General features: G+C 30.5%; 1 protein-coding gene across 1 annotated transcript; it reads left to right on the forward strand.

The window, feature by feature from the left end:
* The first annotated feature begins 6,370 nt into the window (after positions 1-6,370).
* On the forward strand, positions 6,371-25,496 carry LOC132719347 (protocadherin Fat 3-like). Its single transcript, XM_060703110.1, has 18 exons — positions 6,371-6,493; positions 13,397-13,446; positions 13,958-14,114; positions 15,031-15,156; positions 15,924-16,000; positions 16,352-16,506; positions 16,974-17,098; positions 19,158-19,279; positions 19,828-19,905; positions 20,351-20,524; positions 20,985-21,222; positions 21,547-21,659; positions 22,703-22,771; positions 23,140-23,304; positions 23,766-23,911; positions 24,227-24,357; positions 24,661-24,794; positions 25,420-25,496. Exons 2-18 carry the CDS (start codon positions 13,398-13,400, stop codon positions 25,494-25,496), a joined length of 2,136 nt encoding a protein of 711 aa, XP_060559093.1. The 5' UTR covers positions 6,371-6,493; position 13,397.
* Positions 25,497-25,506: the final 10 nt, after the last annotated feature.

Genomic DNA, 25,506 nt, shown 5'->3' on the forward strand with positions numbered 1-25,506 from the left:
GTGGAGGTATCAACTTGAAACTTCATTTGTGGATAAATCATATTTAGGAAAAGTGCAGTGCACAAGAATGATAACTCTACGCTGCATATTTCTTCATTGTTGCCCTTTGTTATTCTTCAAACTCAATTTTGTCCACAGCATAACTCAGCCTTTGAGATATCAACATGAAACTTCATGTGGATAGATCTCACTCAGGAGGTGTGCAATGCAAGAGTGATAACTGTACCATTTCTAAATTTTGAGTTATTGCTCTTTGTTATTTTTCATTCTTAATTTTTTCACCTGAGTGGAGCATAAATTAACTAAAAAAACAAACTTTGAGATGTCAATGTAATCTTCATAGGTAGATAGATCTTTTTGAGGATGAATGTTGTGCGAAAGAATGATAACTCTAACCTTTATAATTTTTGAGTTATTGACATTTGTTATTTTCTTACTTTTTGTCCGGAGAATATCTAAAAAAGTGGTAGAGGTAACAACTTGAAACTTCATAGGTGGATAGCTCTTTTTGATGAGAAGTGCAGCACACTAGAATGATTAACTAACCGTGCATTATTTTTCAGTTATTGCCCTTTGTTATTGTTCATACTTAATTTTGTCCAGGGTATAACTACAAAAGCCTTTGAGATATCAACATGAACCTTCAAAGGTGGACAGATCTCACTCAGGAGATATGCAGTGCAAAAGAGTGATAACTCTACCCTTCATAATTTTTAGTTATTGCCCTTTGTTATTTTTCATACTAATTTTTTCACCTCAGTGGAGCATATCTCTGAAAAAGTCTTTGAAATGTCAACATGAAACTTCATAGGTGGATAGATCTTTTTGAGGAGGAATGTTGTGCGCAAGAATGATAACTCTATCCTTTATAATGTTTGAGTTATTGCCATTTGTTATTTTTCAAACTTTTTGTCCGGAGCTTATCTAAAAAAAATGTTAGAGGTAACAACTTGAAACTTCATAGGTGGATAGATCTTATTGGGGAGCATTGCAGCACACTAGAATGATAACATACCGTGTATTGTTTTTTCAGTTATTGCACTTTGTTATTTTTCATACTTTATTTTTGTCCAGGCCCCGTGTTCACAAAGATTCAAGGATCAGGATCAAGATCAGGATCAAATTTAAAAACCCTGATATTCTTCATTGTTTATCCTCATAGATAAATATCTGATTATAAATTTGATAAAATTGGACTTGAAATAGCAAGTATATGAAATTTTAGAATAAATTAATTGTTAATTTTGCAAGATATGGGCATTTTACAGTTGATCCAAATGTTGATCCTGATCCTAAAATTGATCCTTATTTTGATCCAAATATTTTTGTATTTGTGTTGTTATTTCTTGATTTTATCCCAAAATAGTTTGTTTTCCTTGCAAATCAGCATATTTTTACATTTTGAATATTTACAATTTAATTCAACAAAACACAAATAATTTTAGTAACATTAAACAATGAAAATAAAATCAGGATCACTTGATCCTGATCCTGATCTTTTCTTAGTGAACACGGGGCCAGGGTATAACTACAAAAGCATTTGAGATTTCAACATGAAATTTCATAGGTGGATAGATCTTACTCAGGAGGTATTCAGTACAAAAGAGTGATAACTCTACCCTTCATAATTTTTGAGTTATTGCCCTTTGTTATTTTCCATACTAAATTTTTCAGCTGAGTGGAGCATATCTCTTAAAAAGTCTTTGAAATGTCAACATGAAACTTTATAGGTGGATAGATCTTATTTGGGAGGAATGTTGTGCGCAAGAATAATACCCTTTATATTTTGTTAGTTATTGCCATTTGTTATTTTTCGTACTTTTTGTCCGGAGCTTATCTCAATTATTATTAATTGAGCCTTGATTTTAAACTAAATGTGTCTGTATTTCTTACCATCCTTTACTGGTTTTAGATTATCATTATTGTTTAATAGGTTTACTTAATTAATGTTGTACATTATTGTCTTATATATATATGATTATGTTTTATCGGATTTATGTAAAGCACTCTTGAACATTTATTATTTATGAAAAGATTGCTATAGAAATGTGGTATATAATAATAAAAATAATAATAATAATAATAATAATAATAATAATAATAATAATAATAATAATAATAATAATCTCAAAAAGGTGTTAGAGGTATCAACTTGAAACTTATTAGGTGGATAGATCTCATTGAGGAGGAGTGCAGCACACAAGACACCTACCGTGCATTATTTTTCAGTTATTGCCCTTTGTTATTTTTCATACTTAATTTTGTCCAGAGCATAACTACAAAGGCCTTTGAGATATCAACATGAACCTTCAGGTGGATAAATCTCATTCGAGAGGTATGCAGTACACAAGAATGATAATTATTCTGCTCTACTACATATAAACATGGCTCTTGTAACAAGTTACATGATTATGATATTTTAAAACCTTCTGAACAAGTTAACATGTCAATTCAAAACAATGCTATTTGGAGATACCTTATCAATATATTTAACTGGGTTTTTTTTTGTTGGTTTTTTTTTGTGTGTTTTTTTTTTTTTTTTTTTTTTTTTTTTTTTTTCGCCGTGACAATCATATTGCTGCATTTCCCAGCAATTTTTTACTTGTATGTTATGTTCTAATCTTACTTTCATATGCCTACATTAAATTCGGATCAATAAAATAATTATAAGAAAATGCGTTTGAAGTGTGACACCCCTACTGCCCGAAAATAGTTTTGTTTTATTGATTTATTAATAAAATCATATAATGAACATCCAATTTGACGAACTTTGACCAGGTATCGGCTGCATAAGCCGAGTCATTATAACGGTTAGCATTCAATGACTATCCAGAGGTGATTTTTTCTGGTGGATGTGTCGGTTAAATAGTGAATACTAAATACAAAAGTTTTCCAAAGATTTAACTTTGAAAACATACTACCTACTGTTTAATTTCTACAATAACATTAATACAGTTTTTCATTTCTAGATTATATCTTCTTTTAACAGTTATATTATGGAACAACCACGATTTACCAATCCATGTTTCTGTTGTAAACAAGTCCAAGTAATTTGAATCGTCCCAATAAAGATGAAGTTTCCGACATTTCAGTCTGAACCAATTATCTAAATGGTTTACAACCTTACAATTCATCATGGTTATTTGTGTAAGTCAATATATCGTTTCTTTTATCCAAACAGTATTTCACGCTTCTTGACTTTGATATTGCTCTATTTGATTTAATATCATTCATGAATGAGCATTAACCTATTTTTGTATTGTTTAATATATCATCAGCAACATTATACTACTGGAATGACTCTGAGCTCATAGTTTTAGTCACTTAGTGTAATGTAATACTAAGGATAAAAATATGCTTTTGTCATCTGAGGTTTTATATTAATTATTCGTAATTGCTCATTTGAGACAAATGTTTATAGCAATTAAAGAAAAGAATATGATATAAGAGCAAAAATTAACCCAGGCATTTGGGGACTGAAATGACTATAACATTATTTAAGTAAATTTTTAAGTTTTTCTCTTTCATTCAAAACACATGTGTCATACATGACATACGTTATGAGTACATACAATTTTTTGTATCTTTTAACTATGCATGTGTTTTACGTTTTACCGTGTTTCTGTACTTATTTGTGCGTTTGCATTGATGCGTGTGCATTTTTTTTTTTAATTTTGCAATTATTTGACTTACAAATAATCACATCTGATAAATTATTATAATTCAAATTTTGCCTATATATTCATAGACAATTAAATAATTAAATCAGTCAGTAAGTTTCATTTGTAAGTAAGTACATTATTGAAACTGGACATTTAAAATTACGCCCCTCTAGAATTACATAATACTTAAGCAAATTTAGCCTATTTACATAAAGAAGTCTACCTTTTCAGACATACCCTGCGTAAAAAGTTAGGTACCATGAAACCGCTTACAAAAATGTCGATTTGTTTTCATTATCGATCGGTGAACAATATGATGAATTAATAAATCAAACTTTATGTAGACAAATCTTTGTTTGTAAAGTATCGCTGTTATTATGATAATAAACATAATTAATTTTTCCAACGTGAATGTTATTAAACGTATAATTGTCGTAAAAAAAATAGCACACCATCTCGTTCATTTGATTATCCTCTTGGAATGTTCATATTTGGAAACAACTTTGATGGTCAAAAAAATTCCTCACAGTGTATGAACTCACAAAATCTTGTGAATAAACCGATCTATATTCGCACGAGACATTTACAAAATAATCATAGCGGTTGTCTGAGCAATTTTCCATCCTACCAACTTTTGTGCATCAATCTATCAATTTAAAATCCACAATGACAGCAACGCCTCAGCTAGGGTATAAAAACTCATATTTATACAATTTCATAATATTGCTATTGAAATTTCGAATGCACGAAATCAATCTGTTTACGGTAAGTGGTCATAACTTCAATAACATTGTTAAGCATCTCTGTATTTCCCCCTGGGTGATCAAGTATCAATTTTGACCTTAATTCGTGCTGTTTATGGTTGAATAATATGCTGCTGAAAGAGAGACTGAAAACGTTGTAACATAGTATGAAGATGATACGAAGAGTGGGTTTCTAATGACAAAATCAGTATGTAGTCAACACTTTCTAAACGTAGATTAATGATTTAAGACACGTGTAATTTTAAATATTTTCAATCATGTGGAGACTTTAGCAGAGTCATTGTTGATAGGCAACACCGGTAATCCATAAAGGACAATATGTTTGTTTTTGGTTGAATATGAAATATGAATACGTATGTCTCACTGGGTAATGAATCATTTTTGATATTAAGACGCGCGAATAGCGCGGGCGAAATAAAAAAAATGTGATGTTAAACATTTTCTATCACTATTTTGAAGGAAAAAAATACATTCTTTCTTTAATACATCGAGGAAAAACACCAAAGGTTGTAAAGAGCATATTTGATCGGCTGAAAATGACACATTGTTATTTATTTCATTGAACGAAATAAACGGAATATTTATAAATATGAAACATTATAACTAAAGCACATAACGATTTTTCGATGATTAGGGCATAAATCAATTGTATAGGATTTGATTTCATTATTTATATATTAATATTAATATTCTTAAAGGTTTCTAATAGAATTATACAAATAATTTATTTTTTAGTTTTTTATACCTTAAGCAGTTTTTGTGGAGTATCTTCTAATATTGTATTTATGAAACAAAATGTTTTCACTTTCTGAAATGAATTTCTTTATTAAAATTTAATCATTTGTTTTATTATTGGGTCAAATGCATAGTTATCCAAATCTTCAACCAATTTTCAAACAAACTGAAATAATGCCATTTTACCAAAGTAAAGAAATATATTGCATTTGCTACAAAAATACCTTTTTCTGGCTGCAACTGTTGTAACAGATATGACAAAATAACTGTCAGCATTGATTATATATTAGAGAGTCGTTGAAATAAACAACTTAAAATTGACATTATGCCCATTAAAATATATATTGTCAGTGAACTGGTTAAAGTAAGAATGACTTGACATTCGGCAATAATTATGTTCACTGTGAAAAAAATAATCAATAACATAACCAACTGAAATTATTATAAATATCGTTATAAGTATCGGTAATGTTTTATTCTGAATGAAAGTGGGGCAATTTCTTTTTCTTATAATTTACGTACAAACACATGTTTCGTCATCAGTTTTTGGTCAAACACCTTTATAATAGCTAATCTTTTGAAATATATAACGAAGTAAACCTGACAGCAAAAAATTAGCATAAGGTAACTCTAACTTGATTTGTTAAAGTCTAAGAATGCTTGACCAGATACTCAGTATTTTTCATTGAACATTTTACTTTTTTCGTTTCCGCATATGATATAACAATTTAGTGCATGCATTTAAAATCTGGCTAAAATTATATCAAAACTCAATATATCTGCGATTAAAGGCCTCAATTCATGATAAATATATTGGACCATGAATATAATAAATACATGTGTTGAGTTAAGACAATTAAGATTCAGTTACTGCAACCGTAAAAAACCCCACTTTGGTTAGAAAAGTAAACTAAACTATAAAATCGTGAAAATTAATACTCAAGAACGTTAAAAAACGTTTTGTAAAATATGAAAATTGGCCAAATAGTTATAATTTACCCAGAAATTAAAAAGGTATCATGTAATAAGTTTCATTCTTGCTTGAATAGTTTGTTTTTATGCAGGTTTTAATTTTATTTCTATTTTAACTGTCTTTCATTTATTGCTCAATTATATAATTCTGTTGATGATATCATCAGTATGAGAATGTAATGTGTATTTCAATAATACAAAAAAAAACACACCATATCAATACCAAGATAAGGATGTCGTGGGTGATGTGTGCAGACGACCATGACAGAATCGTGAGCCATCAAATTTCGTTTAACTTTCCTTTATTCACAAAGCTGTGTTATTTATTTTGTTGGGATATAAATGCATAAATCTTAAAAGGTTTGATTTTATTATTTTTTTCTTTAATGCAATATTTTATATTTTAATTTAGATTTCTTGTTGTCATTTTGTTTTATCTTTGTTTATATGACACAATTGCATCTCAACAAATGTGAAATATATGAATACAAAAGTGAAATAATAGCATCGGAACACTCATCACCTTAAGTTATATGCTCATTTTTCATAAATTGCAATTATATTATAACCTGATACCAATTCTTCTTTCACAGTAACAAATTATGTACAAACAATATAGTAATATATTCATGTTTCATGGCATAAAAGCGTATTTCTAACTTTATTATGTTCAATAAAAATAACTTTTCATTATACAACTATTAAAAATTTTGAACGGAAATAATGCAATTATTTCTTGATTCGCAATTTATTTTAATATTTCAATACAATAACAAACCACTCGATAGTATTAAACGTGTTCCTTTGCAAACAATTATGCATTCATGTAAAATGATTTAGCTATTATTCGTAATATAACACGTCATATTTGTTGTTGTTGTTTAAAATATTTTATTTTTCATATTTTTGCTGGGTTTTTTTTTTGTTGTTTTTGTTTTTTTGTTTTTTTTTTTGTTGTTGTTGTTTGTTTTTTTTTTTTTTTTTTTTTTTGCATCTTCAAGTATTATTTTTTATCCAAAAGAATTTTTTTTAACTTCTAAATGCATAGTTTTTGTTTGTTTGTTTTTTATTTTACGCCTTTTCCCAACAGTATTTCAGTCATATTGGCGGGTAGTTTCCTAACCATCGTTCCTGGAGAGTTACACCAGTACTAGACAACCTTCCTCCGCGCTAAACTAAAATGCATATTTAAATTGATCCTAAAATTGGTCGGAAATAATGCACGAGTGAGTCTTTCCTCCAACTAGCAAGTTGTTACATAGCCTTTACAATGTCGGCATGACCTCAAACGAAAACATCATAAATTCAATTAAACAAAAACTTGCCAGTTCAATGCAGGGTGGTAAATGAAGATCGTTTGTCAATTTCTTACTGAAAGTGTTTATATCAAAGTTAAGCAAAAGCGAAGATAAAAAAAGCTTGGGAACAAAGTTAAATTTGTTATTCATTAAGGATAGCTTACTAGTATTAATTTCATGTGGGTATTTTTGCGGTTTAAGATGATGATAAAATTGTAATCCGTCACTAATCCGTCAACCCACACTCTTGTTTGATGTATATTTTTTTGGCTAGCAAAAGTTTAACTTGAGACTTTAACGAGTGAGTTTCGTGATATCTGCCTCTATTACTCTAGAGGGTCGTGTTGAATTGTAATCCGATTACAAAATGATGTTGGATAAGCACGCATTTAGTATCACTTTTTTAAATATATTTAAATGTACTATTTGTTTGTCTATAACACAATGTATTCACATTTTCTAAATACCTACTCGAAATTTATAATAAAAGAAATCTTATGTTAGGTAGTACTATTAGTAATAAAAATTTGTCAGACCATTGAATGTATAGTATTGTACTTGAATATCGAATGAGTAATTAGTGTTTTTTGTTGATTGTTTTTGATTTTTTAATACTGTTTTATTTATTTACTTCTTATTTTAACATTACTATGCCTGTGTTATTTGTTTTTCCAATAATACGAATTAAGCTTTAGTTACTTTATTGTCTTCATTTCTACCATACAATACACAATTTGTTGGTTGATATATTTTGTTTCATGCGTTATGTTTTATGCTTGTGATTATATATGTCATATAGTATGACCCTTGATTGGTGAAATAAAATTATTCTATTCTATTCTATTCTATTCTATCCAGCATTTTAAATTGTTTCACACCTCTTAATCAAAACGCAGCGTTAATGATTTCTTTTTTGTCAAAAAGATCATAATCTGTTCTGTTTAATTTTTGCCCAATTTTTATTAATTTGCACTATATTTTTGAAGAATTATTATTTATATTTAATTTGATTGTTTGAAAAATTGTCATTTTACTGAATGCGAGTGTACAGTTTAGAGGTAATACTATATGCTTACAACTAACGCGTAATACTGCTGTACATGTTTAAAACTTTAAGTCCAGTCGATTGTTCTATTAACAGAATTTATGTAAAAATGTTATCAGTTGAGATATCAAAAATGAACAAAAGAATTGTTTTATCATGATCGGGTAAGATTCAGACTGATCAAATAAATAAGACGTTAGATTCTGACCTAGTAGCATATTGTAATTTAAAAACAAGTGGAATTTAATAAATCGCTTATTTGGACCGATAGTAATTCTACGAAAGTGAGTGGTATCATTTTCTTAAGCTGTGGGTTTTTGTGCGTTTTTTTTTCGTTTTATTTGTTACATAAAGCAGAATGTGTTTTTTGTTCGATTTTTTGTGTTTTAATTTTGAAATTTGTTAAGGTATTAAGAAGCGAGGACGATCACTTCCGTCCATGAAAGGCTCAATCAAACCGAGCCCTCAAGACTTTCCATTTTGCTGTTTGGGCAATATGAGGTGATTTCTTTTTCTATATTTAAGATATATATTTTATTGTATTGCATTTTAATATCTATCACTGAAATTATGTGCAAAATTGGTCAACGGTTTATAATGCAAGTCTATATATATATAACAGATTATGTTTAGTTGTGTTCAATGTGACTTCTAAAAGGACATAGCCCTTACACTACCAAAAATAAATCACATTCAGAGCACTTATTTTATTACACTTTACTACCAAGATCAAGATATACACACGCAATGTTAAGCAATATATAGACACATATACAATGTATATCCACAATTAACATTGCCATATACATTCAAACAGTATCTGTAAGTATTCAAATATTTTTGAATACATCTTTATATTTAGCCCGACTTTTAACGTAGCTTGTAAAGTATCATAAGTAGATATGTAGCCTTATTTGAATGTAATCTTTAAAAAATCATAAAACATGTGCTTAGACACGAATTACCATTTTTATGTATACCAAAATTCTTTATGCTACATTTTTGTTATTACAATAATGCAACAAATTGGAACAAAGACATTTTACGAGCAACAAATTGCGTAATATTTTGCATTACATTATCCAACTGTTCAAATTTGAATCGGACAAGTGTATTGCGGTTTTGTCATGTCTTCTCTTTCAGCTTTCGAAATTTATGCAAATGCAATGGTTCATTAACATGGCATGTATTTTAATGATTTTAGCACACCTGTGTTTAATATCGCATTAACTCAATTGGTTCGTATTACAAAATATGTTTTTGGACGGCCGTGACTAATCGTTAGAATATCTACTTTTTATGGTATCCTTTTAAGTTAATCTTGACATGACAGTAAGAAAATAGAAAATGTATGTCCAATATTAAAACGTTGTTGCAAATTCGCTTTGATTGAGCCTGTTTATTGATGGTAGCAATAAATACAAGATATCGTCCAAGCCCTCAATGCGGTCAATTTGAAATTGCTTTTATGTTATATAGGAAGTAATTTAAAATACGAGATATGAAAACATTTCATTATCATTACTTTCTAAGTTCTTGTCTGCGATTATCGCTTATCATGTTGTTTCCGTTGATCTCACAGGAGCTGCACCATAAGTTATTTTCTTACCCTAACTAGCGATGTTGTTTGAAGAGATTTCTTTTTAATCTATTCATATTTTTCTAAAAATTTTGGCACTATTATTAAAAAACCTTTTTTTTAAATACAAATCAAACCGGTGCTAGGTGTTTGGTAACGAACGTTTCTCTTTATATTGCCTCTTATGAACAAACCTTGTCACACATACTGAGTATGCATCCGTTATTAATTTGTTTCTTTTCAGTATCTTTACATTTCTTTAAAAGAAGAAATGACACCTACGTCAAAACAGATATAGCACCATGCTATCTTGTTTCAAAGAAACATGTTAAAGATGTAGTTTTATTTTAATCTAACAGATATAAAATGTGTAATGTTGACGAGTGAAATAAATGCCATTGTAAATAATAAAACCTACATTTTACAAATATTACAAATATGCGTATCTTTAATAGTTGTTATCTGGAACGCGGCAAATATGAGATATTTTTATCTAAACCGAGTGCGGCACATTAGGTCTGTCCTTCGTTTACTGATAGCTTTACTTCAAATAATGCAGACTGGCTTGATTATGAATTAAGATTGCTGTAAAATCCTTACTTAGATGCTTTGCATAATTTTTATTATTGTAAAGATGTAGAAAGTAGAGCTTATTTTTGTTCACGTAAAAAGAATGAAAGGATTTAACCAGTATGAAAAAGAAATCATATAAAAAGAGGAAATATTTCAAAATTGAAAAATTACGATATAGTAAACCAAAACAATTTTGGCTTCATTTTAAAAAATAAATAATCGGTTTCATGGGACATTTCCTTTGAAGGTTTCAATAAATGTTTTGACAATATTTTTATCAAAACATTTAGAGTGTAAACATTATGTAAATAATATGATTTTAATTCAATTGACTGTAGGTTTGATGAGTTAGATTAACCCATTACATGTGAGGAAATCCGTAGTGAAGTTGTAAATTCTTTAAAACAAAATAAATGTTCCAGATCAGACTGTTTGATATATCCTCCGTAGATATTTTATGTGGAAATATATATGATTTATTAAATATTATTTTAGAGTCTGGTTACTCTGCCTTGTGCCCTTTCCTATTTTTGTTTGGGATCCTCCTGGGCTCCTTGATGCTTGTTCTTGTTGCTGGGTCGTGTGGGGGTTGCTTTGATTGAACTCCATCTTTACTTGTTGATCTTGTATATCATATTTTCCAGATAAATGGACAGAGGGTATAATCGTGCCTGTGTTCAAACAGGATGACTCGAATGACTAAACAATACAGGGGGAATACTACTCTCCTAAGTTGTTTATTTAAACTTTTTACCATTGTATTAAATTCTAGAATTGAAAATGTTTGTTCATATCAGACTGTCAGTTTGATGTCAGGAAAGGAAAATCAACTATAGATGCTATATTTACTGCACAAAAGGAAATTTAACATTGTCTTAAAAATAATAAAAGGTGCCGCCACTCCTGAAGATCATTTTAATGATCTTGGCTCAGTTTTCGGCTACACTGGTTATTTTTCGTTACACAGGGAACAATTGATTGGTAAATCTTTAAAAAGAAATTTATGTTTTTGTTTAATTGTAAAGATTTTTGTCTAAAACCAAAACTAATGTGTCAGCATTTTTGTTGCATTTGTTAAATGGATTTTATGATACTCATCCGAGGTTTGGGGCTAAAATTAGTCCTAAGACACATAAATTTAGTAAGTTAGACGTAATACGAGTAACGGGAGTTTACTAGTATATGGAGATTTAGGAAAATATCCTCTTTTTATTAATTGATATGTTAGAATCATAAAATTATGGTGCAGATTGGATCTAAAATTATTACTAAAGACTTATAGATGTAACGTGGCATTGTCTTTCAAGTTATAATGAATTGAAAATTAGTATTGAAAATGTATTATTTTGATCAATGTATTATCACATTATGCACATAATGTATGATTATGTACTACGTACAAGTCAAAAATGAAATAATGTACTGTTTTTTTTGTCGTACATACCAAAAATAAAAAATCATCTCATAAAATAGATGTATGAAAACAGCCGTTATACGTATAAAATGCGGCAATGTACATTAAAATTCGGACTGTTTGTTGATTTTCTGTTGATGATCGGATGAACCAAAGATGGAGTTTTACATGTAAACAGAAACTGTTCTTCCGATTTCGCCACAATGATGGTGCAGTAATTGGTCGTCTAGACACAAAAATAAGAACGGGAGATAATATAAACCCCATTTTATAAACGAAATATTGGTATTTCAGGTTTTACGAAATTTTTAAAATGCAGCTTTAAAAATATAGATATATACAATAAAATTGAGGCATGTTCAGACGATATACTATGCTCATCTTTGAGTACAATATTTTAATCGAAGAAATTAAATTAAAACCTTACAGAATATGTCTTATTTAAATAAAAAATGAATGCTAAACTTTTGGATGTCACGTTCTCTAAAACAGGACAAGAAAAGTTGGTACTGTCTTAAAAAAAACTGCCAGTTTTCTTTAACAACACTATATATTCATATATTGACGACCTATGTGTGTAGCGTTTAAACACTACATATTAACTTTGTGTGAAGTTAAAACATGTTTATTTAATTTTTACAAAGTGACTGTGTAGCAATTATTGATATTTTCTGATATCAAATTTGCGCATAATATATCTTTAACATTGAAAAACAAGAATAAAGATCTTAAAGGCAAAGGTAACGTTCACAGGACGCCCCGACACACCCAAGCAGGGCACCCAGAAGGGACCAAACCAAAATCGGGAGTTGACACCAGGGCGGCGAAAGGAGAGGGACACGTAATGTGTGAAATAACAAAAACCAAAACGGGCCTATATAGGTATTTAAGGGATTAGGGTTGTACCGGTGAAAACGGGAGGCGGTAAAAATGGGAGGGGGTGAGAAAATACCTACCGTCGACGACAATCCAACAACATATCACAAAACATGTAAACATTCGAAACAAGTAACAATACAGACATGAAAAGCACGCAAAGGAACACAAAGAGGTACCGCCTTGGAACGGTCAGTGGTAGTTAAACCACTGTGGAGTTTAAACCGGTTTTAGGCGCGCCAAAATCTCAATCTTAGCCCAATATGCTCCTAAAAGACACAAAAGTGTAAATTAAATTGAACAAGTCAACAAAGTTACCCTATGTCAATCATATCTATTATTTATATTTGTAAATAATGATGAAATTAATGTTATGTCATTTTTCTAAGACAGATGTTAAAACAAACGTACAGAATTACAGAAATAAGCAATTTCATTCCCAATATTTCTATTTTTTATGATTTTCTTTATATTCCAGGATGTGCAGAAATATGCAAGAAGCAATCCTCAGTTTTATTATATTAAAAGGTATAAAAAGCAACTTAACTTAGTATAACAGTCTCCTATGATGTGAAAAAGTCTCATCCTACATTTTGCTGTGGTATCTGTAAATTGTTCAAATTTACGACTAACTTAGAATACGTAGAATTATTTATATAATAAAGATGTGTGAAGTTGGCGGCAATAATAATCATTTATTATCTTTATTTATATAATAATCAATTGAATGAATAATCGAATTAGTAAAACAAAACAAAAAAAATGAGATAAGTACCAAAACACAGACAGTAACGACCTACATATTGACCGTTCAAACTTTTAAAAATACTATAATTATCTCACATGCAAAATAAACCTAACGTAATTCTTATATTGTTTAGATTCGTAAAATTTGACATTTCATATTTGGGATGAGAAAAAGTCAATCCCCGTTTATATATCTTATTTGTCCCAAAGATGACGTAAATTACCGAATTAACACGGACTGTTTACAGATAACATACAAGAAAAAATTTGTTTTTTATTTATCCAAATTTAGGTTTAATTGCAATCACCTTGGGTGGAGCTCCTGCACCGCCAGAATGGACTATCCCGACGGAATTAACATTTTACTTGGATTACACATCTAATACTGGCTGTGAGGAGGTTACTGAATTAAAAGCTAAGCCGCTTGTAGGAACGGAAGTCACTTTTAAGTATGTATTATTTTGAACAAGTTTTTTCTGATGTCAAAAACGTCAGCATTTTAAAAGTTAGTTTAATTAGTTTTAACATATTGATTTAGGCTCGATTGCGAAACAATTTCTAGCAACTTATATTATCCAATTTCAAAATAGAGAAAAATTGAATCTCTAAAGAAAGCCCAACACGGTAAAATTGTAAAATTTCGCAGGCTCGGTTTGATTGAGCCTGTTATTGGACGGTTCTGGAAAGTGCAAGTTACCGTCCATGCCCCCTAGCACCGGCTTAAGCAGAATTCAATATTTAAACATAAAAATGGTGAAATTTCAAGTCCGTCCGCATTCTGGAACCAACTAGTATTAGTATCATATGAAGATATATGGTCGGGACTCAAGTGGAGCTCGATCCCATGATCCCTGGGTTGAGAGGCAGACACTTTCACCACTAGGCCACCACTCCCCTTGAACTTGACAGAAGAATAGAAATATGAACACACTATATGATGTTTGCAATTTTTTAAAGTTAAAAATAAAAATACCATGAGAATATAAGTGAAGGTACATTATGTGTTATTGTTTATCATCCAATGTTGTAAGAGTTGCATATTGATAAAAACAGTTTGTATTGAATGCCTTAAAGGAATTTCGCTTTATGATGATCACCATTTCAATCAAAGTATTCAGGATTGGATTGCTATTTAGTTTCCCACTGTATCCGTTAATAATATCATATTCGTACGGTTTCAAAATAATATACATGTTAGAACCATAGATGCGAACTTCTATCCGAACTTTTTTTAACTTTAGAAGAATGTTTTCTTTCTTTCTATTTCTTCATTTCATAATTGGCAGTGTTTGGTGGTGGATGGAGAAAGGCTTACCTTATTTTATTTTGTGTTATATTATTCTCGATCTTGTCGTTTTATTTCAGAGTGGTAGCAGAAGGTCCAGAAGGAGGCTTTGCGACTGAACGGATTGATGGAGTCACGGGTAAACTAATATGTGACCAAGCTAAAGTAACGAACGGTGGCAAAGCGACATATTTTGTCAATGTTAGGTAATGTAGAAATGGTTTGTTGTTGCTGTTGTTGTTGTTGTTGTTGTTGTTGTTGTTGTTGTTGTTGTTATTATTAGAAGTTACTACATAACTGACATTTAAAGTGTTACTTCCGATTTTTGGAGTACAGTTTTTTTCATGCGATAATTGTTGGTGTCTTATTGAAAAAAAAAATAGGTAAGAACAAATGAGTATTCTTATGTATTGTTTCTTATCTGACTTAGTTGTGAAAACACTCTTACACGAAGCGTTTTCAAAGTACTTTAGTATACAACTATTGATTGCGCTAGGTTTAAATTTAGAGATTTGTATTTGGTTTCAAATGTATTCACCTATTTGAGATGGAACATCGGTATGCGAATCAATGCCAAATTATCTTTAAAAACAAACGTTCTTTTAGCACCGAATGTTAATCATTGTTTTAATCAGGAAATATATGAATGTGGTCAATCAAATGTAGCACTAATCAATTTGAAGTAAATATCACACGGAATGCTGACATACCACCATCTCCACCACCATACAGGCACACATACACAAAAAGACAACAGTTCACAGTTGGTAACTTTGCTTCGTTGAGTATTCGTGCTGACAATATTATGTCATATGTAGCAAATTCATTTAAAAAAAACTTTCGATGTTACTATATGATACAGTGTATTCCTTTTAATATCGTGTCAAATTCACGCATACCATATGCTTTTAGTTACATTAAGTAAGACAAAATGGTAAGATGAAAGTAATGAACATATTTAATTCTATATTAGGGCATCGGATGCGACAAGTCAAGAGTTTAAAGATATTTCTTTGGTTATTATAGCTACAGAAGGTTTGGAGTACAAAGGTTTGTATGAATTAGTAATAATACAACAAGCTTATAAGAAATTTAGACTTAACATTAAAAGGTGTTCGTATAATTATATAGTTTAGTCCTATCTTATCTAAAAAGGGCTTTATTGATAATATCGTACTGATGGAACATGTATAAGTATTCCGTTTGTTAATGTTTTTAGTTGATATAATGTTACAACACAGACAATTTAAAAAAGAAACTACAAAACAAAACCTAGAAATATTATTTGAACAAAAATTGTTGAACTGAGTAAATATTAAAATTGTGGAACTTTCTCGGCGGCTAAGAAAAATACAAAAACAAAAGTTAATTCGAAAATCTAATTCATGGTCAATATTTCAGGACCTACTTTTATTAATCCTTCACCTGATGAAACAAGTGAAAAACATAAAATACAACTAGTAGAGACAAGTAAAGGAGGCGACGTAGTCACGTGGTTATCTGCAAGTGATCCAGATACAGCCATTGCTTTGTTTACATATTCTATGGACAGTTCTGTATGACATTTATTAACAATAAAAAAGACACATTCTGCATTTAAAGAAATTAATTGCCCAGGCACAATTATATTGTTTTTGATGACATAGCTCAACAGTCAATGAACTAAAGTATCCCGTTCCCATCTCCAATCATCCGATTCCCCACACTTTTAATAAAAAGCTTCCCGTTTGTTTAAATGAATTTGGTATAATCTTAGTAATCAAATATTTTTCTCAAAATACTTCAACACCAGAATTTTATTTTAACGATTTCTTACATATAGGTTACAGCATATCTACTAATTTTTAAATGTTAGAGGGAGCAGATCTGTAAGGTCCGTGATACACGCCAAAAGCAGTTTTCAAAGTTACCCCAGTTACAAAACACAATGCTTTGATAACGTTTTAAATGCAATTTGCTCTGAAAACCTTAGATGTGACTCAACATGACACACTAAACTGTTGATTCTTTTTTGTGTTGCCAGGATGCCACTACGAAGGAGTTGTTTGAGCTCGTAGGCAATGCTCTCAAAGTGAAAGTTGGTGTGACAGAAGGAACATTTGATTACGACAGGGACAATGCTGTAATTAAATACCCAATTGTTTTAGAGTAAGAAAACTCTTGTTTTTTTCTTAGTTAAATGTATACATTAATTTTTCTTATATTTCTAAGTTCATTGAAAAAATCAAACATGAACACTGTTACCTATAATTGTTTGATTTTTATCATCTCGAAGGTTTTGATGTCAGTTGAATTAAAGTAGCTTATGTCTTAAGTTTTAAGTTTGAAATTATGATAAACAAGATAACGATAGTCTTCTGTTTATCTCTTACTACGAAATATTAATTCATTGAGACTTGTCCAGCATTTCAACCGTTCATCACTTTTTGAGATTATTTTCAAATATATATTGCATAAATTTTGTCGGCACTTGTCTCATTGGTAGAAACAATTACCGCAAGCAGATCATTGGTGAAGAATATTTAGTATTTTTGTTCCAACATCTAAGAAACTAAAGGGCACAATATTCCTGAAAAATGAATAAATACTTTCTTTTTTATGAAAGGCAAATATGACTTTTATTTATTATGATGTCATGTTTTTTAAGAGCATGTTAGTTGTTAGTCACCTGAAGTGCCGAATGTGAAATTATTTGTCACGACGTAAAAGACAGTTTTTTTAGTTGTTGTTCGGGTTTTTTTTAGAAATAGAATAAAATCATTTCTGGGGCATAATGGACTTTTAACCCATTACTTCATGAGCATTTTGTGAAAAATGGCTGTTTTCATTGAAAAGTCTCCCGTTACAAGTTCAAATTGCTATAATACTATAAAAACTGCTTCAACACTAATCAAACTTGGCACAAATGATGACTGGACCATTGCCCTTGCAACAACATGCTCAGGCTTAAATTTTCTGTTACCATGGCAACGAGGGGACATCTCAAAATTGCCAAAAATCACTATTTTGCGTTGATTTTTTCCATCAAAATTGATTTCAAAGTGCTGCAACTTCTCAATGGATTTAGATAGAGTCAAATGCTTTTCAGCGTTGGTTACACGTTACCTTATGATCAATCTGGGGTCATTTACAGCCTCTCACAAGTCCAAAATTTTCTTGGCGATGAGGGGGACTCCGCCCCCTTCAACCCCCCCCCAAACAGAAGGGGGCACATCCCCCTTCTGGCAACCCCCTGATGTATCTTTTGGTTGGGGGGCCGCGCCGAAAAAGAGGTCACTTTTTTTAACAACATTTCTCAAACAAAAACAAGTGTTTGGGGCCTAAAAAAGGCATTTCTTCATCATTTGAGACAACAAAAGGGGGGTGAAAAGGGCGTTAAAAGGCGTGTATATGAAGTAATGGGTTAACAGAAAATGATGAAAATACTTGAAATTACCCTAAATCGCGTTTTTTCATGTTTAAACATGGCCTGTCATATAAATTTGATGAAAAATTGTTGTTTTGTAGATTTTTTTATTTTTTTCATTAACCCATTACTTCATGAGCATTTTGTGAAAAATGGCTGTTTTCATTGAAAAGTCTCCCGTTACAAGTTCAAATTGCTATAATACTATAAAAACTGCTTCAACACTAATCAAACTTGGCACAAATGATGACTGGACCATTGCCCTTGCAACAACATGCTCAGGCTTAAATTTTCTGTTACCATGGCAACGAGGGGACATCTCAAAATTGCCAAAAATCACTATTTTGCGTTGATTTTTTCCATCAAAATTGATTTCAAAGTGCTGCAACTTCTCAATGGATTGAGATAGAGTCAAATGCTTTTCAGCGTTGGTTACACGTTACCTTATGATCAATCTGGGGTCATTTACAGCCTCTCACAAGTCCAAAATTTTCTTGGCGATGAGGGGGACTCCGCCCCCCTTTAACCCCCCCCCAAACAGAAGGGGGCACATCCCCCTTCTGGCAACCCCCTGATGTATCTTTTGGTTGGGGGCCGCGCCGAAAAAGAGGTCACTTTTTTTAACAACATTTCTCAAACAAAAACAAGTGTTTGGGACCTAAATAAGGCATTTTTTCATCATTTGAGACAACAAAAGGGGGGGGGTGAAAAGGGCGTTAAAAGGCGTGTATATGAAGTAATGGGTTAAAATAATGTTATTTGTTTAACCATTACACTACATAATTTATTATTATATTATAGGGTATCTGATGGACAATTTTCTTCAGCAGTTAACACTAATATCTTTATAACCGACTATAACGACAACATACCAGAATTTGTAACCATCGGCAATTTCGATATTCTTGAGTCAACTCCATCAGGTGGGTTTATGTGTCGAGTTATTAAAGGCAAAAACATGGTTCATATGATTGTTATTCTTTTAGTAATGTTATAAAACTTTGAGGAGAAGTAATAAACATTTTTTGGTCCTGAGATATGGTATATTTCATATATCACCACAGAAATACGACCATTTTTAAAATCCAAGAGCAATTAGCATTTATGAATATGCACGGAATTAGTGCTTGCAATAACATGAATTTCAATTCCAAGATAAAATTGTATCGTTCTCTTAATCAAGCACAACAGTTTATATACTTTTAAACACATTTTTACTTTATTTTATATGTATGGTATATTTCATTTTTAGTGTAACCAGAGAAAACGACCATGTTTAAAAACCAAGAGCAATTCGCATTTATAAATAAGCGCGGAATGAGTGCTTGCAATGACGTGGTCTTCAATTTCAAGATAAAATTGTATCGTTTTGTAAATTAAACGCAACAGTTTTTATACTATTATGTTAACTTTTGTTTACTTTATTTTTCCTTAAGGTATTACTATATTATTTATTTCTTTTATTTTCTAGGAAGTTCTGTTTATAAAGTTATAGCATCGGATGCTGATGGCACTGCTCCAAACAATCAGATAACGTTTAACATACAAGGTGATTAAAAAAAAATAAATGCTTCTTTAAAAAGAATATGTTGTAATAAGATAAACCTAACAATTAATAATGGCAACGCTTCTTTGCTTTATGCTAATTAAATGCAAAATTTAAAATTGGATAGTGTGGAATATTGTTCAATCAAAAATGAAAAGGCGATCAAATAAACGTCAATCTCGAAATATCTCACCAGCGCAGAAATAAGTATTAATATAATGTATGTCACCAAAAAAATCAAAACATATTGGTGCATGCTTGATTGAAACGATGTTTATCTATCTAAGGGAGGTGTTGACCATATTCTTACATTAACAACTATAGTCCATGAATAAGAATGAATTAGCTTACAACATTTACAATTTAGTCCTTTTATGCATTTGTAAGGCTCTTCTTATAGAAGATTTTTCTTGGTATGGTATTATGTTCTGACACAAATACTCTGTAGGTTCTACTGATTTCTCGATAGACGAAACAACAGGTGTGATATCAGTAGCTTCAGGAGTAACGTTAGATTATGATACTACGAAGAAATATTCGTTGTCTGTTAAGGCGACAGACAATGGGCCAGGTAACACGGCATTAAGTGTACAAAGCCAAATTGAAGTCAATATTATCACAGGTTTGTCCAATCGATACATTTATCCATCTGTGTAAATATTTTGAAATGTTCCCTTACATTTATGTCAAATATACATCTGACAAAATTTCATTATCTTTTATTTCAAACAAAACAAAACAAACAAAACTCAACTCAAAATAATAAAAATTTAACCATTTTTGTTATTTTCACATATGCATTTATTGTCATGAACTAGATCGTATAATTTATTGTAATCAGGTTGTCATGCTCTAACTTTTTAAACTCCGTTAATTATTGGAATTGATTTCAGTAATAAAAGATTAATAAGCAACAGATAGGAAACTGGTTAGACTTTGTAACAACTGAAAAAGGCGTATTTTTGAACTAGTAGTTTAAATAATTTATAATCGGCGAAAGCTTTGGGGCGTCTTTTTTATGGATGCACGTTTACAATTATGAAATCATAGTTTTAAAAACCGATTTCTATATATATTGATAGCGCCAGTGTTTGTGAATCTAGTAGAAGATGCAAGCGTCTCAGTGTATGAAAATGCTACCTCTGAAACAACTATATTTGAACTAACTGTGACTGATAAAGACAATACCGGCGCTCTTACTGTGGTCATTGCTTCTCAGACTTCAGAAGAAAAGTTCAGATTAGATGGATATATTCTTAAACCAAGATTAGATGCAACATTCGACGGGACCACTCAGCAAGCATATGATATAACATTTAAGTAAGTGATTAAACGAATACGTGGAGCAAGTATTTTCTATTAATTTCATTATAAACCAGTTTCTGAAATATATCCATGTAATGCATATTTGTAAGAAAAATGGAGTATCGCTAACGGAAAAATTTAAAATGTCAAAGGCTCGGTATGATTTAGCCCATTCATTGAAAGTATGACATTTGTGAATTTGTGATTTTTGTTGTTGCTTTTTTTTATTTATTTATTTTTTCTTCTTAAAAAATTTTAAAGGTAGTTCAATATATTGATTTGACTAATGGACAGTAAGTATACTTTGATTCCCGATACAAAATGTCTTACAATTTATAGGGCAAGTGACGGGACGAATGATGTACTCAGTGCAGTTCTTACAGTGACCGTGACCTCGATAATTCGAGTCAATCCAGCTGTGCAGAGATACATATCTGAAGACACGCCGGCAGGTATTATTTTCTTTTACATGATAATTTGTGTAATTTATGAAAATAAGTACTAGCTAGAAATTTTAATTTTACGTGTTTTCAAAGAAAAAATAATCCAAATTATAATAATAATACAACATAACCATGTAAGAAGATGCATGGGGAAATGGTCCAACAGTCCTGAGACTTTTGTTGTTGAAGATCTTGAGTTGTTTTCGTTTGTTTGTTTGTTTGCCGTTATTTTTGTTTGTTTTTGTTTTTATTTTTTGATTTTTTTATTGGTTGGTTGGTTGGTTGGTTGGTTAGTTGTACGTTTTTATACGAATACAAAAAGTTTATTTGTATAAAGCATAGTAAAATGCTTATAACAAGTATTAATTGTAATATATACAATGTTTTGAGATCAAAACATGGATTTTTTCAGCAAACATAAGATGATTCATGGAATATTATGTTTAATATATAATATAATATCTAACAATGTTTAATCATACATGTTTGCGCTTGCCATGCAAAGTTTCAAATAACAGACGCCAACTACAATATCCTGATAGTAGTCTGCAACTTAATCTTATGTCTATATTTTATAAAAATAAAGACATGAAGATACACCTAAAGTCCTATAGACTAAAAAAGTAAATATAACGTGCAAGTCAGTTCTTTGAAAGATATTACATGCAAATGCAAAAACTTAAACAAAAAATTATGGGTCTACGTGTTTCGTTGCTGTTAATTTGTATTTATTTTTTCATTTTGTATTATAATTATGTTTGTGGGGAAGGGTCGATATTTCTGTTGTGCTCTGAATTGTCTGCTTGTCTATATTTTGTATTATTTTGTTTGTTGCTGTTTATACGATTTTATTTTAGTTAGATTGTGTTGGAGGACTACAGGCCTAAATATGTACACACATGTAACAAACCAGTACTAAACAATGAGTGACAAGTTTCTTGCTCAAAGAGGACAAACGGCTTGAATCCAAGCGGCCAACAATCCTTACATTATTATTGCTGATTTGTTTATGCATGTACGCATATGTAAAGAATATGTGAATAAAATTTCAGGTACTCAAATTGCTAGAATAACCGCTGATGACTTTAGTGACCCAAGTAAGGTCTCATTTACTATGATAGGTAAGTCATCAAAACCTGTTTGAAATAATTATACATTTTTTCGTGATTGTTAATGTAATCTAAACATAGTTAAGGGATAAATATTACCTGTTTATATTTTAGATATCGTTTAGGTATTGATAAAAAAATATGTAACGAAATTTTGTTTAGTTTGTCTATGGGAATTTTCTCACTTTTCGTATAAATTATTTCTCACTGAGAAATGTATGATATGATATCATATAATTGTTCAGAAACTAACATCTTCTGAAAAAAAATGCATACTCTTTAGAGTTATATTTTTGTCTCATAATGACTGATAATTATTGACTAATTAAAAATGAATCAGTACGAGTACATTTAAAATTTCCATTCTTTATGATATATAGGGGAATCATCCAGTGATTTTGAATTAAATGAAAGCAATGGAAGAGTGTTAGTTGCTGCAGGTGTGCAATTAGATTATACCAAGAGGACGCTATATACCTTAATTGTTACTACAACCGATGGGTTTTCTAGTGCCGAAACACCTCTACTGATCTTTCTCAAAACATGTAAGTCATTTGAGTTTTAAATAAGTGTCAAAGAGCATTTTCGCAAGATATTTTGTTGTGTTTGTTATTGTAAATAATGATTATTGTTTTTAAACTTATATTTATAGAAGTGACTTATATGTATAAGAAATACTTATTTTTCTTTACTTTTTTCTCTGAAAATAATCATCTCAGCATTTTTATACTTGTCGAATTAGTCTTCAATATTTACTTCGTTTATCTACTAAGTTTTTTTTCATATAATGAGTTTTTTGTTTCCCTTTTTTCAACTATATATTTCTTTTTTCTTTTCTTAATTCACATATAATATTGCTATTTCAGATTCCTATTCCTCGTCATTTTTTTCTTCGTTTGCATATTAACTGTTTAAATAGTTCAACTCCTCATTGATGCAATAAATTGTCTATTGACTGCATTGATTGTTAAATTACCTGTAATTCTAACTGACGTTTATTATTTAGCCCCTAGATTTGTTGATCCCTCAATCAGTAAGTCTGGAAGTACATCGATGTCGATACCAGAGAACACAGAAGCTAGAAATGTCATAAAAATTCTTACAGCAACTGATGAAGACGGTGATGAGTTGGACTTCGATATCTTAAGACAAGTAAAAAAGAATTTATCAAATGACTTGTCATTTATTATAATGTTTGTATCAGTATCATTTCGGAAAAAGTTCTAGTCGTAGCCTGCATCCATTATTAGAACATTATAGTACATGTTCTTATAAAGGCATTTTACAAGTTTACAAATATTTCTTTTCTGCAAGACATTGATTAATACAGTATTAGTAGACTCAATGCATTCATTTGCTGAGCAATTCAAAAAGTTATCTGTATTTGTTTTATTTCAGATCCTGACTTATCTGTACGGATTATTTTGTTACAATTTAAACTCATATTTTACTGTTCTATTTAATTAGACTCCCAGCACTGATAAACCTGTATTTGAGATTATAAGAATAGATGACTTGATTGCTGGAAGGTCAAACACCATTGACACATTTGACGTAGATGCTGAAGATGCAATTCTGTCTTATGAACTAGAATTAGGGTAGGTTAGTTTTTTTGAAAGTGTATATTGCTAAACCCGGAGTTAGGGAGGGGAAATGCATTGTAAGTTTTCTCTGATATATTAATCAATTTGCATTATTCGTCGATTTTTTGTTTCTATTGCAGTGTCGAGATTCCTCTACATGTATTTCAAATTATTTACCATTCTATTAAAGATAGTTATAAAACATAGTTTCTTACAAAAATGTTAACATGCATTTCCATTGTGTTTGTTTAAAAGTCATAAATAACTAATAACGGTATATTCCTTTGTTTATTTTTGTGTCAAATTTACATACAATAGGGTGAAAGACGGAAGACCAATTTCTGTACAAGACACGGTGATTGTTACCATTACCATTACTGACATAAACGAGCCTCCTACATTCCCATCAGACATCATTCGCGAATACAATATACCAGAAACCATAGAAACAGGTATTTCATTGGTATTTTGAAATTTTTTGATATTTTCCTTTATTAAAAAAATGTTTTGTTCTTGAAAACTAGGTATTCATAATATCATGTAGATATTCAAAGCTTTCCATCATGTTTTACCAAGATATCTGCATGATCCTTGAAGAAATACATTAAGAAGCAAACACAAGGTTCTTGTCTGATCCTTGAATAAAATACAGAGACATATCGTATAACTTATAAGAATGTACATCTTTATTGTTTTATTACTTTGTTCGTTTGTTTTTTTTCCGTGATTTTCCAGTGAGAGTCTCACACCGTCAATATCTCTTTCTGTATATATATCGTTATTTCCATTGCTTTTGATTTCAAACCACGTTAAAAATGTCACGGATAAAGGATTTATATCAAACATTCTGCGAGATAACAAAAAGTCTGAATAGGACATATTTTTAAATCTTGAAAAAAATGGTTGTAAAATATTAGCTATTAATTGACTAAACGAATAAATGTGTTGTGAAATGTAGACACAATTTTTATTTGTAAAACACGACTCCGGAATTGTAGGAATTCGAGGGCATAAACAATTCGTTTACTCATTTTTGCTTTTTAATTCATTTAGTTAAAAAGCATATTTATTTTTCAGGTGTCACCATTTTTACGGTCTCTGCGACAGACATAGACCGCACTCTTGAGTACAGGAAAATCAAGTTATTCTATTAGGTATGTATTT

The sequence above is a fragment of the Ruditapes philippinarum genome, unplaced genomic scaffold (assembly GCF_026571515.1).
Source record: "Ruditapes philippinarum isolate M1 unplaced genomic scaffold, ASM2657151v2 ctg1908_1_1_1_1, whole genome shotgun sequence".
Taxonomy (NCBI): Eukaryota; Metazoa; Mollusca; class Bivalvia; order Venerida; family Veneridae; genus Ruditapes; species Ruditapes philippinarum.